The 16,344-nt window shown below is 39.5% G+C and overlaps 1 protein-coding gene and 1 pseudogene across 1 annotated transcript in view; one reads left to right on the plus strand and one right to left on the minus strand.

Moving 5' to 3' along the window:
• TMEM135 (transmembrane protein 135) overlaps positions 1-11,894 on the minus strand; it is a 267,526-nt gene extending 255,632 nt beyond the window's left edge. Inside the window, exon 1 of the mRNA XM_047071520.1 lies at positions 11,678-11,894. Within this exon, the coding sequence (XP_046927476.1) occupies positions 11,678-11,818 (141 nt within the window). The 5' untranslated portion in view covers positions 11,819-11,894. The remainder of the gene's footprint in view (positions 1-11,677) is intronic.
• A 1,109-nt stretch (positions 11,895-13,003) lies between these two features.
• LOC124504858 (cofilin-2-like) lies at positions 13,004-13,947 on the plus strand (annotated as a pseudogene).
• Positions 13,948-16,344: the final 2,397 nt, after the last annotated feature.

Below are 16,344 nucleotides of genomic sequence, written 5' to 3' on the forward strand. Positions count from 1 at the left end.
TGACTATTCTAAATGAGGACAAATAACACTTATCCATAGTGCATGTTACAAATAGAAATGTATGATTTATTATCTCCTATAGGAGTTTAGGCTGTCCATCCTGGAAAAAAAATACAAAAATATAGGGGAAACACAACTGAGATGTATAAATAACATAACAGGATATTCATAAATTTGGTATATACATATACCAGTGTCCTAACCTCGGGGGAAGACTAAGGCTCGATGATGGCTCCAGAGGGAGAAATTACGTTCTCAGTCTACAAAAGTAAAAAATGAAAGACAATGGAAACACAACATTAATATACCACTAAATCAGCAAGTAAAAAGAACTAATCCTAATAGAAGAAAGTAGCATCCACTACTTGTGCAGCAAACTTTACTCTTTTCTTTCTTCCAACATGTCAGTACTTTTTAAATAAATGAGATGACAAATATACTCTGTAGAGTAACTGGCACATAGTAGACACTTAAAAATGTTAGTTTCCTTCACTCAGCACAATCACTCCCCGTCCCAACCCAAGTTCCTCTTTGTGTTGTGCAAGTTTTAAGTAATGTGCAGAGATTTCTGCCTGTGGTAATTAAGATGTTTGAAAAAATAAATGGCAATTAAGAACTCAGCTATACTTCATGGCCTCATCCTGCCTTCTCTTATAGCAGGATTTTCAGGGAGCCCTGTTGCTCAACTATAGATCCTAACAGTTAAAATCAGAAAGAGAGAAGACTGGTTCACTCTTGCTCTAACTAAAACCTATTGTGCTTATTTCTTATCTCACTTTCTTCAGTCACTGAGGAAGACATTTGGCAATGACAGGAACATTCCAACCACCAGACCAGAAAAGCACTGATAGCAACAGAATGTCTAGAAAACTACACACCCACACATCCCTTTCACTGCTCATGGTCACTGCTGAACACATGCCAACCCTAACCCATGATCACGTGTTCTCTGCCTGCTCTCAAGGCCATATCCCCCCAACCTCTCTCTACAAATCTCTAAGTGTGGGCAGAGAGGTCAGTTGTTAAGGTTTGAGCCTAACACCTTCTCCTGTCTACTGCCAGCACCCAAAATAATTTCTCCCTTTCTCTTTTCCAAACCCTCATCTCTTGAGTTACTGGCTTCTCCTGCCAAGAGTTTATCCGAGTTTGTTGCACAACAGTGTTGGCAAAACCTACCAGGAGCTGTGCTCTCCATCTGTCCAGCCCCTTCAGGATTCCCAGGATAGAATAGTTCACCTGGGCAGCACAGCAGGGCTTCCCCATTCACTTCCTGGGGTAGCAATTGAAGTAGATTAGATCCATCAGTAACAGAATCAGTAGATATCAGGAGTATTCACTATAACCTAATTATTACATGGTCAGGAAAGAGCTACACTGCATTATTCAGGGAAGTTACCTGGTCCTTATGAGAATCAAAACTAAACCACATTTTTATAGCACCACCAGCTTCAAAATAAAAACAAAACTTCAAAGACCAGAACTAGAGTAGGATATTCATCTAGGGTCAAAAGACTGCCTACATCTTTCCTCTAACAAATTTTAAAATCTTTTATAAAAATAAGACCACAGGGTGCCTGGGTGGCTCAGACAGTTAAGCATCCGACATTGGCTCAGGTCATGATCTCATAGTTGGTGAGTTCGAGCCCCACTTCAGGTTATGCTGACTGCTCAGAGCCTGGAGCCTGCTTCGGATTCTGTTTCTGCCTCTCTCTCTCTGCCCCTCCCCACTTGTGCTCTGTCTCCCTCTCTCTCTCAAAAATAAACATTTAAATAAATAGATAGATAAATAAATAAAGAAATAAGAAAGATTCATTTTGGGGCCCCTGGGTGGCTCAGTCAGTTAAGTGTCCAATTTCACCTCAGGTCATGATTTCATGGATCGTGAGTTCAAGCCCTGTGCTGGGCTCTGTGCTGACAGCTTAGAGCCTGGAGCCTACTTTGGATTCTGTGTCTCCCTCTCTCTCTGCCCCTCCCTTTGCTCTTGCTCTTTTTCTCAAAATAAATAAACCTTAAGAAAAATTAAAAAATAATAAGACCTCATTTTTTAAAATATTTAGCATAATAAAGGAGGTAGAATTACTTTACTGTAACAAGTAAATTTATGCTGCATGTGCTGGCTAATTATGTGTCAATTTGACTGGACCACAGGATGCCCAGACATTTATTTGATCAAACATTATTCTGGGTGTGTCTGTGAGGGTGTTTCTAGTGAAGATTAACATTTTCAGTAGACTAAGTAAAGCAGATTGCCCTTCCTAAGGTGGATGGGTCTCATCCAATGAATTGAAGACCTGACAAAAACAAAACAGCTGAGTAAAGGAAATTCCCTTGCCTGCCTGCCTTCAAGCTGGGACATTAGTCTTTTCCCTGCTTTTAGACTCAGAATGAAACATCCCCTCCTCTTGGGTCTTATTAAGCCTGAGGGCTTTCAGACTGGAACTTATACCACTGGCTCTCCTGTGTCTCCAACTTCCAACTATAGATCTTGGGACTTCTCGGCCTCCATAACTGTGTGAGCCAATTCCTTTTAATAAGTCTCTTTGTGTGTGTGGTGTGTGTGTGTGTGTGTGTGTGTGTGTGTGTGTACATACACACATACATACCCCTTTTGGTTCTATGTCTCTGGAAAACCCCAACAAATACACTACATTTAAATTGCTTCTAACATCTTCATTTTTTTTTCAAATATATTTTTTAAAGTTTATTTACTTAGAGAGAGAGTATGCAGAAGCAGGGAGGAGGCAGAGAGAGAGGGAGAGAGAGAATCCCAAGCAGGCTCCAGGCTGTCAGCGCAGAGTCCAACGTGGGGCTCAAACCCATGAAATGCAAGACCATGACCTGAGCTGAGATCAAAAATCGAACACTTAACTGACTCTGCCACCCCAGTGCTCCGCCCCCAACATCTTTGCTTTTAGGGTTAAAACTATAAACTACAGGGGCTCCTGGGTGGCTCAGTGGGTTGAGCATCTCTTGATTTCATCTCAGGTCATGATCCCTTGGTTATAGGATCCAGCCCTGCATCAGCTTCACATGGAGCCTGCTTGAGATTATCTCCCTCTCCTCTGCCCCTCCCTCGCTTCCTCTCTCTCTCTCTCTCTCTCTCAAAATAAACTTTAAAAAAATTTTAAATAAAGACAAACTTGAAAGTATACTTTAAATATAATATTGAGACAAAATATGATCAAGAACAAGGTTCAGATTGAGCCTTATGTAAATTATACCCATGTTCCAAATCAAGTAATATTAGTATTTTTGGTAATGTAGGGGTAGGGAGTCTTAAGAACACACACCTGTTCTCCACCTACTGAGAATATACACCTGTTACTTCCACCTAATACTGTAATCTTAAACCAAAACATTTTTCATACCCTGCCATCCTCTAGATACTTAAGCACAAATATCATGGACTCTAATATGAAATACCTTAATTAATGAAGAAAACTTCTAATAATACACTTCTTATTGAAGAACTTTATTCAGATGAAAAACAAAGTATGCCCATATATTCCAATCTCTCCAATAATATTGGGTATACTGAATTGAATCCTTAAAATAGAATTAAAGAGTTCAAGCCAGAAAAATAGGGACAACTTCAGCAAGAAATCACAGATATCAGGGGATCATGCAGACTGAAAAATACCAAACTGCTTCATCATTGGTTGATATACAAAATTCCATTAACAGAAAACAAAGCCATTCTCCAAAACTGCACTTGTACTGATATATTTGCTAAAACTCACTCATACTGAAGCCTAATAATTAGCAACTATGTGATAGATCTAACACCTCTTATTATTTTTTAATGGGGATAACCCTAATCATCTACCTGAACCAGAAAAGAAACTTAACCACTAATTTAACTATGAGAAAAAAAAGAAAAGAGCACAGAAGAAGAAAGCTTTAAAAAGATGCTTAACTTCCTAGATCCCATAATTTTGTCTTAAACATCCTTGATTTATCTTTAGATGAGTGAAGACAAACAGGTTAAAACAGCTTTTCTAACATTTGTAACAGACATTTGTAATCCTTTGTAACTGAAAACTCCTGACTACTTTGATTTAAAATATACATTTTATACGAAAGGAGGTTCAATTTCAGCAAATCTAGTAATCAAGGTGTTATGTACGGTCTGAGATACCTTATAACTGCCTTTGGTTTCAAGTTTAAACAAGAGCCAAAGTCAAAAGGAAAGAAATCAAAATCCTGGCCAGGATATTGGATTTAAGAAATCATTAAATACTCTCTATAAAGTAATTGCTTCTTTTTCTCTCAATTTCCTCATGGTAAAATTTGGGTTTTGTGCCATAAGTGGTAAACCTAATATACACGTACTTAATATATATTCATATATTCACTGTGTCTCTTCATTGGGAAAGCCCTCCCAAACCTACCATACCAGAATGGGTCCTCTTGTAACACCCTCTGGTAACCCCCTGTACCTCTTAACAGCACTTACCACAGTTTAAATAATTTTCTTGTCTATTCAAGTTTATCTTTCCCCTTAACTGTAATGTCCAAGTACATCTTGTTCCCCCACCACTGTATTTCTGACTCACTGTAGGCAATCTGTAATATGTGAAGAATGAAACAAAGGTAGGAGAGTGGGAGGAAATAAGTTTCAGTAAATACAGTTACATTAACACTCCATGGGCTCCAAATGGAACTATGAGCACACTCTGAAATTCACTCTGATCCTGATTAATGTGAGAGTTTCTGAGACACAGGTCTGAAAAAAAATGGTCCCATGTCTACTTTCTTCAAGGTTTAGAAATCGCTAATGATGGGAACAGGCCTTCTTCCACCACTGCCAAAAGATACAAAGGTATCTCTGAGGCAACTCCCAAAATGGATTAATTGCAATCCACACTGCCAAGATAGAGCTAGAATCAATAAACCAGGGCAACCCGACACATGTAGTAAGTCAAAAGACTATACAAAATAAATGGTAGTAAGTTGAAAACACTGTAAATTCAGCATTCTGAATTTAAGAATTCAGAAACTGCTCAAATATATTTGAGCTAGCATTCTTGAGCTAGCTAGATACTTGATCTAGCATTCTTCCTTCCTTTCACACTTCTTTTCACATGTAAGTTCATTTTACTGAATATTTTCCAATGCAGCTAAAAGCTAAATTACTTAAAATCTTCTTTCATTCACTTCAATTATTGATTCTCCTCAGGTATAATCATGAGGAAAGAGAGTACCATATACAGTTTGTAATACCGATTGACAATACTAATTTAATTCACCAATAAATCGGGCTCATTAAGGAATACACTTTAACTATACTCTTAGTTTCCCAAGATGAAACAGACATATTAAACATGAAGGAAAACATTAAAAAATTCAAATGACAACACTCTTTAAGAGAAGATCAATTAATAGAAAAAAAAAAGCTAAGATTAATGATAAACCAACAGACAATTTTAAAGTTTGACCTTGTATCAACAGAGATTCAAACAAATCTTTAACATGATACTACGTTATGATGAAATAGTTTAAGGCCCCTAATCATCAAAAGCATCAACTAATATTATGCATTACTATGTGGCTAGTACAGTCTCAGGGATATAAACATTTTCACAACATCATACTACACACATATTGCAAGAAATTGTACCAATATGTTTTGAAAAAACTCTCCAAAACCTTTTTATTTAGCTTTTTGTTAAGCAGTCACTTCAATTAACTCCCCTTCCCTAATTATCACCTAACACAGTACCTGGTAGATAGTCAATTAACATTTGATGAACAGATTATAAATCTATCATCAAAGTCCTACCACATTTTTTTATCACTATCACAGCTCACCAACATAGATTAATGGGATATAAGTCTGTGCTTCAGTCTTTTAATCCAGGTTGTCTTGTCATAGTCAATAAAAGAAATTACTTATATGGCAAATATAAGGCAAGATTTCTTCCTCTCAAAGTCAAAACTCATAAAAAGAGGAAGCCACCTTGTATTAGTTTACTCCTTAGAAATGTTCATTTTTTGACACTCTGTTGTCCAATTTAACATATTCCTCAGAAATCAAGAGCTCTCTATTCTAAATAATAAAACTCAGGTTCAAAAATATAAAATAAATCATGAAACTGTATCTTGGTGGAGGTAAATAAACAAAAGGGGGAAATGGTATGATATGCAATCAAACAAGCAACAGTGAGGCAACGTACGACTCTAGGCTATGGTAAAGCTTGCACATTAATCGAGTTGGAAAACCAATGGAGAGTTCTGAGCAGAAGAATAACAAGTACTGATTTATATTTCTAAAAAATATGAGATAGATATTTTACCCCCATTTTTTGATAAGAATATTGAGGTTCAAATATGTTAAGAACCTTGCTCAAGGTCACTAAGCTAATATGTGGCAGCACTGAGATTCAAGCCCACGCTCTTCCCACTTTTTAACACCTCCCAAAACTCCCTGCTCAAGATTTTTCTGCAACATTCTCTTTTTAACCTCTTCATACCTCTGACTGCTTCTTTCATATTTTTTCCTCTACTCCAAAAACAAACATTCTTCGGATTATATTCTCTTTCTAAACTCTCTCCCTTATTGGCCTAAGGATCTCTCTTCCTTATTGACCTACCATAACTTCAACTCTCATCTATATTCTTATGACATCTTAACCTAAATCTCTAGCCCCATCTTCTCTCTAGAATAGCAACTCCACATTTCCCAATGCCTCCAGGTCATTCTCCACTCATAAATTACACTAGTAGCTAGAATTCAAAATGCCCCAAAGCAATCCACCCTATTTCACTGAAAATACTTTCTCCAAGGCACTACCTTCTACAAATCCCAATAAACAAGGCTTATAATTATATAGCATCATTTAATTTTTTCCCCTACTTTAAAAGTGAGTTACTAAATCTAATCGAATAATTCTATAAACCACTGCCAGATTAAGCTTTCTGAAACAACCTCAAGCATACCACCCCCTGTTGGCAACTTTTAGTGATTGCCTACTATATCAAATAAAATCCAAATTCCATCTGCCATTCCCCAACACATACTATATCCTATTCTACCTGAACGTCTTAGTTTAAGCCATTCTTTCCCTTATCCATCACCTATTTCTACCTTTCCAGATCATATTTTTCCTTCAAGGACAGTAAAATGCCACCTTTCCCATTAAATTTCCCCTTATCTTCCATTCAAATGTAATCTACCTCTGATTTCTCAAACCATTTGCTCTGTACCTTATAGTATTATCTCAATGAATTTATGTTACAGGGTACTGCATGCCTTACCTCCCCTCCTGGACTATGAACTCAATATAAGAAATACATCCCATTCATTTTTTTTATTCTTTACCATACCACATGGCACACAGCTGCTGTAACAGCACGCTGCAAATAGCAGACTCAATAAATAACTGGTAAGTGAATAGGGGGTAAATATTCCAAACACCAATAGTCTTGGTTCAGATATTATAAAAACTAATCATCAAACCTCAGTATCCCCTTCATTAGTATATATTTTTAATCAATATTTATCAGTAAATAATAAAAAAAAACATTTTAGAGTCCAAAGTTTATGACAAATATAATTTTCTAAGTAGTAAATAAGAGGTCTGGTTATTCAAAATAATCTGCATCACAGTGAATCAATTAGAGTTGGATATGAAGGCATTCTGATGAAAATTCTGTTATCACAGGGATTACCAGTATGGTTCTGGCCCTCTCACTCCTCCAGGTAGGTTCCTCTCTCTACCAAATGTATTCCCAGATAGAGGACTACTCCCTTTGACGTAAAAAGAATTTTCTAGCAACAATGCAAAAGTAAATAATGCCTACATTGAAAAATACATATTAAGGATTTGAAGGCTGTTTTAAGTTTTTTTTCATCAACCAAACAACTGTTTTAATAAGAACCTACTGACTCAGAAACATGAACAATAATGGATCATAGTTATTTAGATCCTATATTCCAATACTTATTAATTTTTATCCCTGATCAATGATAACTAAAGAGGCAAACAATAGTAAACCAGATTTGGCCAGCTATACTGAGACAGCTGCTACAGGAAAGGGTGAGTTGAGGAGTGTTTAGTGTAATGTAACGCTTCAACTTTCAACTAAAAATGATGTGCTGGAAGGACAATTTGTACTCAACAGAGATCAATCAAATAAATCACATATTAGACACAAGTTTCAACAAGCTCAAAATGTCATGTTAATGAATAGGAAAAGTCATAATTCAATTGCTTATTTAAAAAAAAAAAAAGGACCAAATGACTGTTAAATCTCTAAAGATGTAATAACAAATTGTGTAAAAATTATCATATACTTATTGAATAGAAGGATAAAGTGAGTCCCTTACCCCTACCCCCTAAGCCAGGCCTCACACCAAAAAAAAGACAAATTCCATGATCTCCAAAGGTCAAATAATCCAAACAGATATCTCAGGCACTTCATGACTTCAGTGTCTTTTTTTTTCTTTTTTTAAGTAAAAGCAGAAACAAATGGTATATTATCAAAAACTTTGAAAAGTCTCACTGCTGGTCTCCTTTGCTGGTCTCGTTTTCTCTAGCAAACCCGCTCACCCACTGCCTTTACAAACTCAGACCACACTCCGTGCCAGAAGCACTTTACATATTATGCCGCATTTAATCTTCACAAAGACCTCTCAAGTTAAAATTTACCATTTCTCCAATACTGCAGACACAGAAATTGAGGCTTAGAGTGGTTAGGTAATTTGTCTGAGGTTACCCAGCTAGCAAGTAGTGAGCTACAATTCTAACATGGGCAATCTGATCCAGGGTCCAGGATTCTGCCTCTAAGCCACACTAAAATACAGAAATCGGAACAGCTTCTTGGAAGTGGAATCAAACTTTGGAAGTGTTGTAGAATTACTATTTTTTCCATAAAATAAAACTGTATAAGAACATTAAAAAAAAAAAAAAAAAGACCTAAGTCCACATTAACCAACTGATTTCTGCAGTCGGTGGTTTCCAGGTCTTTCACAACTAACTAGATTCTGCCCATAAGTTGTTTATTTCTAACAATTCCAACTCTTTTTAAATGTTTATTCAGTCTAGAGGTGATGAACTGATAATAGGTTAGATAACATGGCTCACAGTGAATAAACATTATGTGAACATATTTGTACCCTGAAGAACAGTATAAACATCTAAAGGTCAGTGAAAAGGGAGGTTTGTAAATTATTCCTTCCAAAAGTGCAAAGAGTTGTACTCTGGAGTCAGCTACCTGTAAATGCCAGTATCCCAATCTGGAGGTCCTGAAGAAATCACCTGGTAAAAGCATAATTAAGAATAGTCTTAGGGGCACCTGATGGTTCAGTTGGTTAAGTGTCCAACTTCAGCTCAGCTCACAATCCCACAGCTCGTGAGTTTGAGCCCCATGTCAGGCTCTGTGCTGACAGCTCAGAGCCTGGAGCCTGCTTTGGATTCTGTGTCTCCCTCTCTCTCTGCCCCTCCCCCACTCAAGCTCTTCTCTCCCTCTCAAAAATAAATAAACATTAAAAAAAAGAAAGAAAGAAAAATGGTGTTAGGAGTGCCTGAGTGGCTCAGTCACTTAAGCAACTCTTGATTTTAGCTCAGATCAAGATCTCATAGTCATGAGATCTAGCCCGGGGCTCCATGCTAGGTGTGGAGCCTGCCAAAGATTCTCTCTCTTCCTCTCCATCTGCCCCTTCCCTGCTCTTGAAAGAAAGAAAGAAAGAAAGAAAGAAAGAAAGAAAGAAAAGAAGAAGAAGAAGGAGGAGGAGGAAGGAAGGAAGGAAGGAAGGAAGGAAGGAAGGAAGGAAGGAAAAGAAAAGAAAGAAAGAAAAAGAAAGAAAGGAAGGAAGAAAGAAAGAAGGAAGGAAGGAAGAAGGAAGGAAGGAAGGAAAAAAAGAAAGAAAAGAGAAAGAAAAGAGAAGAGAAGAGAAGAGAAGAGAAGAGAAGAGAGAGAAAGAAAGAAAGAAAGAAAGAAAGGAAGGAAGGAAGGAAGAAAAAGTCAGTCAGTCTTAGGGTCTTAGAACCACCTGAGTGAGTTAAGTGAGCAGGTTTTCCTTAAAGAAGGCACCTAAAAACCTGAACAACATAGAATCCATCCCCCTAAATGGGCAACTATGCATTCTAAATTTGTATTCTAAATTATGGGGGCACTAGCTTTCATTCATCTTAGTGGTGGCCTACAGTTAAAATAGTTCAACAACTGTTTCGTGCTGTTGTGTTGTTTGTGTGTATATATGTGTGTATTGTGTGGAAAGGGGTACCACTTGTTCTGAGTGTGTGGTAACAACTAACATTCTTTTGCACTGCCTTAGGCCTGCCAAATATCTCCTTACTCCTGACCTATTCATGAGTTCATTAATTCACATCTGTACTCATTCAGACATTTATTAAGCACTTACAGAAGTACTGTGCTAATTCTAAATAAAAACCACCATCCTAACAGGACACTAAAGAGACAATATTCAAAGTGTGACTCTTGATCCAACAGCATCAATATTACCTGGTGGGAGTCTGTTAGAAATGAGGAATCTCAGTCCCCATTCAGACCTACTAAATCAGAAACTCTCATTTTCATTTTCACATGATGGGAGAGGGGGCAGTGTCTTAACACATATTAATGTCTGGGTCTATATGATAAAAAGTGAAACTGACTTCTGCAAGCCCAGAGAAAGTTACCATATTCTTTGTTATCTCTGTAAGAAACAATCAGACTTTTCAAGAAGTACCACAGATATGGCCCTGACACACTTTCAAAAATATTAGGCTATAAATCCAAATTATTACTCAATGAGAAGTAAAAACTGATTATCCACTGAATATACAATAAAACTCTTAGGAAACATACAAAATATATGATCTCTGCCTTCTTAAGACACATACTCTACTGGGCAAGAAAATGAGAGGATGAACTTTGATAGCCAAAGTAATACATCTCTAATATCAAGAACAAGGTTATTGGAAAAAAAAGATGCTAGTGAAAACATTTAAGCACAAACTTGTTTTAACAGTTCTCAGTGGTACATATATGTATTTACAAATATTCTCTACTAAAAACTCCAAACTTAAATTGCTTGGGTGACCTAAAGTCAGATCTTTTAATCACCTTCACTGATCCTGTCGAGAACCATCCTTTAAATTGGCACCCAAAATCTCAACCAGAGTCTACTCTGTGAACCTGCAAGAACATTTGCAAAACGATCAAGCCACAATAGTGTCATCCCAAACTGAGACAAGATCTGAGCCCGCAGGGATTTGCTGTCAAATATGCCCTTTAAAAAGGGGGATGAGGGTTAGAGAGGGAATTAGATGAGAAAAGACTGAGGGCCATTTCTCAACGTCTCGCTGACCTACAAACTCCTCTTCATCAGAAGGCGAGAGAAAGAAAAATTACTGCAGTTCCCTTAAGTCACAATTTTAAGTGCCCTAACTTAATTTTAAAGTTGGGAGCCCATCCTCTTCCCATCAACAGGCATTCGGATGACAGCTCAACATCAAGTTCCCCTCCCCCTTTTCCCGCCGAGTGTAGCATTTGGGATATCCGTCCCCTTGCGACCTCCCCCATCCCACCCACAACCCCCAAAACACCCTGGCCCCTCCGAATGAGAGCCCGACACAGAATGAGTCGCCCAGGCCGCTGGGAAGCACGACTGCGTCCCACGGCCCACCCTCCACACTAAACTCGCCGTGGGGGAGGGGCTGACGGATCTCACCAAGTACAGTGGGGCGTAAATCTTCAGGGACTCCTCCAGGGCGCCCCCGGTGATCTGCACGAAGGAGACCCCACAGGAAGGGTGCCAAGTGTGGCCGATCTCGTAGCAGTTATGAGGGATGGACTTGCTGAGAGCCGCCATGACGGAGAGCCGTGCGGACGGGCAGCAAGGGGGCGAGCCGAAGCTCGGGAGGCAGCTGGGCAAGAGGTAGCCGAGCGCGCGCCCGACCGCAGCCGACTCTCCGGGCTGGCTGCTGGAGGTGCAGAATAGAGGGGAAAGGTCACGCGAGCAGGGTTACTCTGGGCCAAAGTCCTCGGATGTTAAGCGCTCGGCGTATCGCAGCTCGAGGGGGCGGGGCGCGCACCGGGGAGGCGGGGAAAGGCGGAGCGTGCGCGCGCCCGGCCCTCGGAGCCCCGGGCCGTGCGGAGAGCGGAAAGCGTGAGAGCGCGACTCGGGGGCGCGCCTGTCTCCCGACTGCCCACGTCAGCCCCTAGCTGGCCCGCGACGTCTGCGTCGGAAGAGCCCTGGTAGGTGACTTGGGTCACACTGTACTCGTCTCTGCCCTCTTCAAAGGCCTGCCAAATAGAACGGAGGGCAGTGGAAGAAAGGGATAAAATGTCTTTGTTGGGAGCTAGCTGGTGGAGGAAGACGGTTGCCACGAGTCTGGACAGCCTTCCTCCTCAGAACTGCCACCTTCCCTTCCCTAGACTACCAATTAATAAATGGCTAAGGCTGCCTGCTGGTTGAGACCGCGCTGCTCCTGGTTGCTGGGCTTTCTATTCTGTGGTGTCAGAGAACTTTGAAAAATCTATTAGCAAAGTTTGTACACTTCCTGTTGGGAAAAGGGCAGTAGATCATTCTGTCCACTGAGCCACTGAGCGGTTCTTTCTGCAGCACACATGACAATCATCGGCCAAATGGTGGACAGAGTAGAGGGGACAGTGGTCTTAGAACTCATACCCGATAGAGAGAGCTTGGCCATCAATTGGCAGAACAAGGGACCTGTGTGACCTATAAATCATATAACCCCTCTAAAATGTCAGTTTCCTCATCTGTAATAACCCAGGTTCCTTGGAATCCTAAATTCTATAGCTTCTTAAAGCAGGAGCATACTGCCTTTAGAGGACTCCCGTTCTAATCAAGCCTTCATTCATTCTACAAAGCTTTACTGAGCACATACTATTTTCCTGGCACTGTTGTAAACTCTCCTTGATTCAGATGTGAACAGGAGAGACCAGGTTTTGACCCGCTCCTCCTCCCACTCCCACGGAGTCTGAGCCTGAGCTCCTGCTGCAGCCCCTGGTATTGGGGTTTCTGGAGTTACAAATGAACAACGATGTCAACAAAGTTGTTAATGATATGAAAGTAAGGAAATCTACACGAGATCAGAAAAAAGAAAGAAACTCGTTCTCTTCCGTTTATGCGATGGCAAAAGAAATCACTGTTAGAGGGGCGCCTGGGTGGCGCAGTCGGTTAAGCGTCCGACTTCAGCCAGGTCACGATCTCGCGGTCCGTGAGTTCGAGCCCCGCGTCGGGCTCTGGGCTGATGGCTCAGAGCCTGGAGCCTGTTTCCGACTCTGTGACTCCCTCTCTCTCTGCCCCTCTCCCGTTCATGCTCTGCCTCTCTCTGTCCCAAAAATAAATAAACGTTGAAAAAAAAAATTAAAAAAAAAAAAAGAAATCACTGTTAGAGAAAGCAAAGCAGATGTTGGTGGGTGCCACTAGTGATATTGTAGAGGACCCCTACACATCTTTTGTGAAGTTGCTGTCTCTGAATGATTGCCAATTTGCTTTGTATAATGCACATTCAAAACAAGAGTCTAAGAAAGAAGACCTAGTATTTAAATTCTGGGGTCCTGAAAGTGCACTTTATAACACGAGATGATATATGCTATCTCTAAAGATGCCATTAAAAAGAAATTTACAGGGGCGCCTGGGTGGCGCAGTTGGTTAAGCGTCCAACTTCAGCCAGGTCACGATCTCGCAGTCCGTGAGTTCGAGCCCCGCGTCGGGCTCTGGGCTGATGGCTCAGAGCCTGGAGCCTGTTTCCGATTCTGTGTCTCCCTCTCTCTCTGCCCCTCTCCCGTTCATGCTCTGTCTCTCTCTGTCCCAAAAATAAATAAACGTTGAAAAAAATTTAAAAAAAAAGAAATTTACAGATATTAAACTTAAGTTGCAAGTAAACGGCTTGGATAATATTAAGGAGTATTCCTCACTTGGAGAGAAACAAAGGCAACATAGTGGTCCCACTTGAAGGAAACCCCTTATAAAATGACAAATACCATCTGGATGTTAGGGAACTTCCACTTCTCCAGCTCAGTCAACTGGCATAGTATGAGGTTTTGTTCTGTTTCTTGCCCTTCTCAATGGGCCCTTCCAAAACAATGAATGAAAGAAATAGCATTCATTTAAGCAGCCTATCAGTGATTGCTGTTAGAATGTTTCATACTGTTACTTTTACATAGAACCCAAGGAATGCCATCCCATCATATTTTAGCCAAAACAACTGGTTATATATGCCTTCCTTGCAGCAAGTGCTACAATGAATGTGATTGTCAATGTGAATAATTTAGAATACTGCAAAGTGTAAGTTAATTGCATTGAGAGTAGTTTTCACCTGTCAGATGGTAAACTTTACTTAGTATTATTTATACTTGCACTTGATTACAGTTCTGTAACTCTCCAGCATTCATACACCTCACCTTCCTTGGCAAGTCTGTTTTGATGACATGACAGGATGGATATAACACCATGCATTGAAAGCACTTTTTTGTGATGAGTTTAACCCCTCACTCCCAAAAGGAATGCCAATTAAGTTGTGCTAACTGTGTCATCAACTTATCCTCATACCCCAGTGTTCATTCCCATTACCTGCATATCTTCTTAAAAGGAATAGCTGTTATGACTGCCTTTTTGTTTACCATTCCATATACAGTACTGAATAAGTATAGTTTTGTTTACCATGTGAGTCTTACAACACTAAAGATATTTTGAATATCAACCATGATGGCAATTTCTGTATAAATGAACCTCACCTGGAACATTATTTTTAAGATCAAACTCCTCATCCTCACAAAAATAGCCACATTGCATAGTTATTACTATAAAATTATAGCATAAAAATTATAGCATATTACTAAAAAGGGGGGTTCTATTTTCATGAAACTAGCATTCTAGGGGGGGAAATGAAAAATAGGCAAGAAGATAAAATAAGATAGTTGTTTAAAGTCAACGAGAGGAGTGCTCATTGATGAAAAGCCCAAAATAGCAGGGGTAAAAAGATAAAAGTTTCTCTCAGTTCAGGTAAACATTAGCAGTCCCTAGGCTAGGAGGATGGCTCCATAACCATCAGTGATCCCAGACTCCTGACAGGTTGCTTTACCAACTGTTAACTATGCTTTCCAGCCCAACTTATAAGATGACATCCACATGCCAGCCAGGAAGTCAAAAGAGGAAGAGAAGACCTACTTCTTCTCTTTAAAAAACCTTCCCAGGGGCGCCTGGGTGGCGCAGTCGGTTGAGCGTCCGACTTCAGCCAGGTCAGGATCTCACAGTCCGTGAGTTTGAGCCCCGCGTCAGGCTCTGGGCTGATGGCTCAGAGCCTGGAGCCTGTTTCCGATTCTGTGTTTCCCTCTCTCTCTGCCCCTCCCCCGTTCATGCTCTGTCTCTCTCTGTCCCAAAAATAAATAAACGTTGAAAAAAATTTTAAAAAACCTTCCCAGAAGATCTATGCAAACTACTACTTATATCCCATTGGCCAAAGCTTAGTCACATGGCCATACTAAGTTTCAAGGAAAGCTGGGAAATGGGGCTTTTTTTTTTCAATTGGTTGGACAAATGCCCAGCTAACATTTAGGGTTTTATTGCTGAGCAAAATGGAAAAAACAGATACTGAGAACAATGAGCAGTGTCTGCCATATTTCTATGCCTCTAGTCACTCAAATTTCTGCGCACATTCTTCTTTCCACGGATAAACATACCTTCCCCTTCACAAAAGGGACAACCTTAAGTCCCATGCAGTTACCCTACCCTATTCAAAGTCCAGGATCTTTCCTAGGACCAAATACAGCTCTCATGATTAGGGTATCTCCAGGCTTAGCATATCCAATCTACAATGGTTGGACAAGAACAAAATAATCACAAATTATTTAAAATTTCCAATTCAAAATATGAGAGGATCAGAAACACAACATAAACCTGTCCAAAGAAATTACAGGAATAGCAATGCAGGTTTATCCTACTTAATTTCAATAAGCCATCCCTGAAAATCTGATAGTCGGTAAGAAAATGCTAAACGGGAGCCTATTTTTAACTAGGAAAAATGAAATATGTTACATATCAATCCCCAAATTCCTAACATGTATTTAAAGTAAAATAAAATGCCAAATACAAGTAACAAACAATCGTGTTAGTATTTACAATCCTTAAAAAATAGAATTTTAATCACCAGTCAATACAGTTGCCAACTATCAGTTGATTTTAAATGTAATAGCACATGTAGTTTGCATGCACAATGATAAACATTATGTTTACCATAGAGCACAACAAATATATACCAATAGCTAAGGAAATTTTAAAATTACAATTAAAAGTAGGCAATTTTGTTTTAGTTAACTGTTAAATGGAGACTTAAACCTTAAAGACATTTAAGAAGGGAAAAACACAGT

The sequence above is a fragment of the Lynx rufus genome, unplaced genomic scaffold (assembly GCF_022079265.1).
Source record: "Lynx rufus isolate CCGP_SWC_20201006 ecotype Redwood Valley unplaced genomic scaffold, mLynRuf1.p SCAF_9, whole genome shotgun sequence".
In the NCBI taxonomy this organism is placed as follows: Eukaryota; Metazoa; Chordata; class Mammalia; order Carnivora; family Felidae; genus Lynx; species Lynx rufus.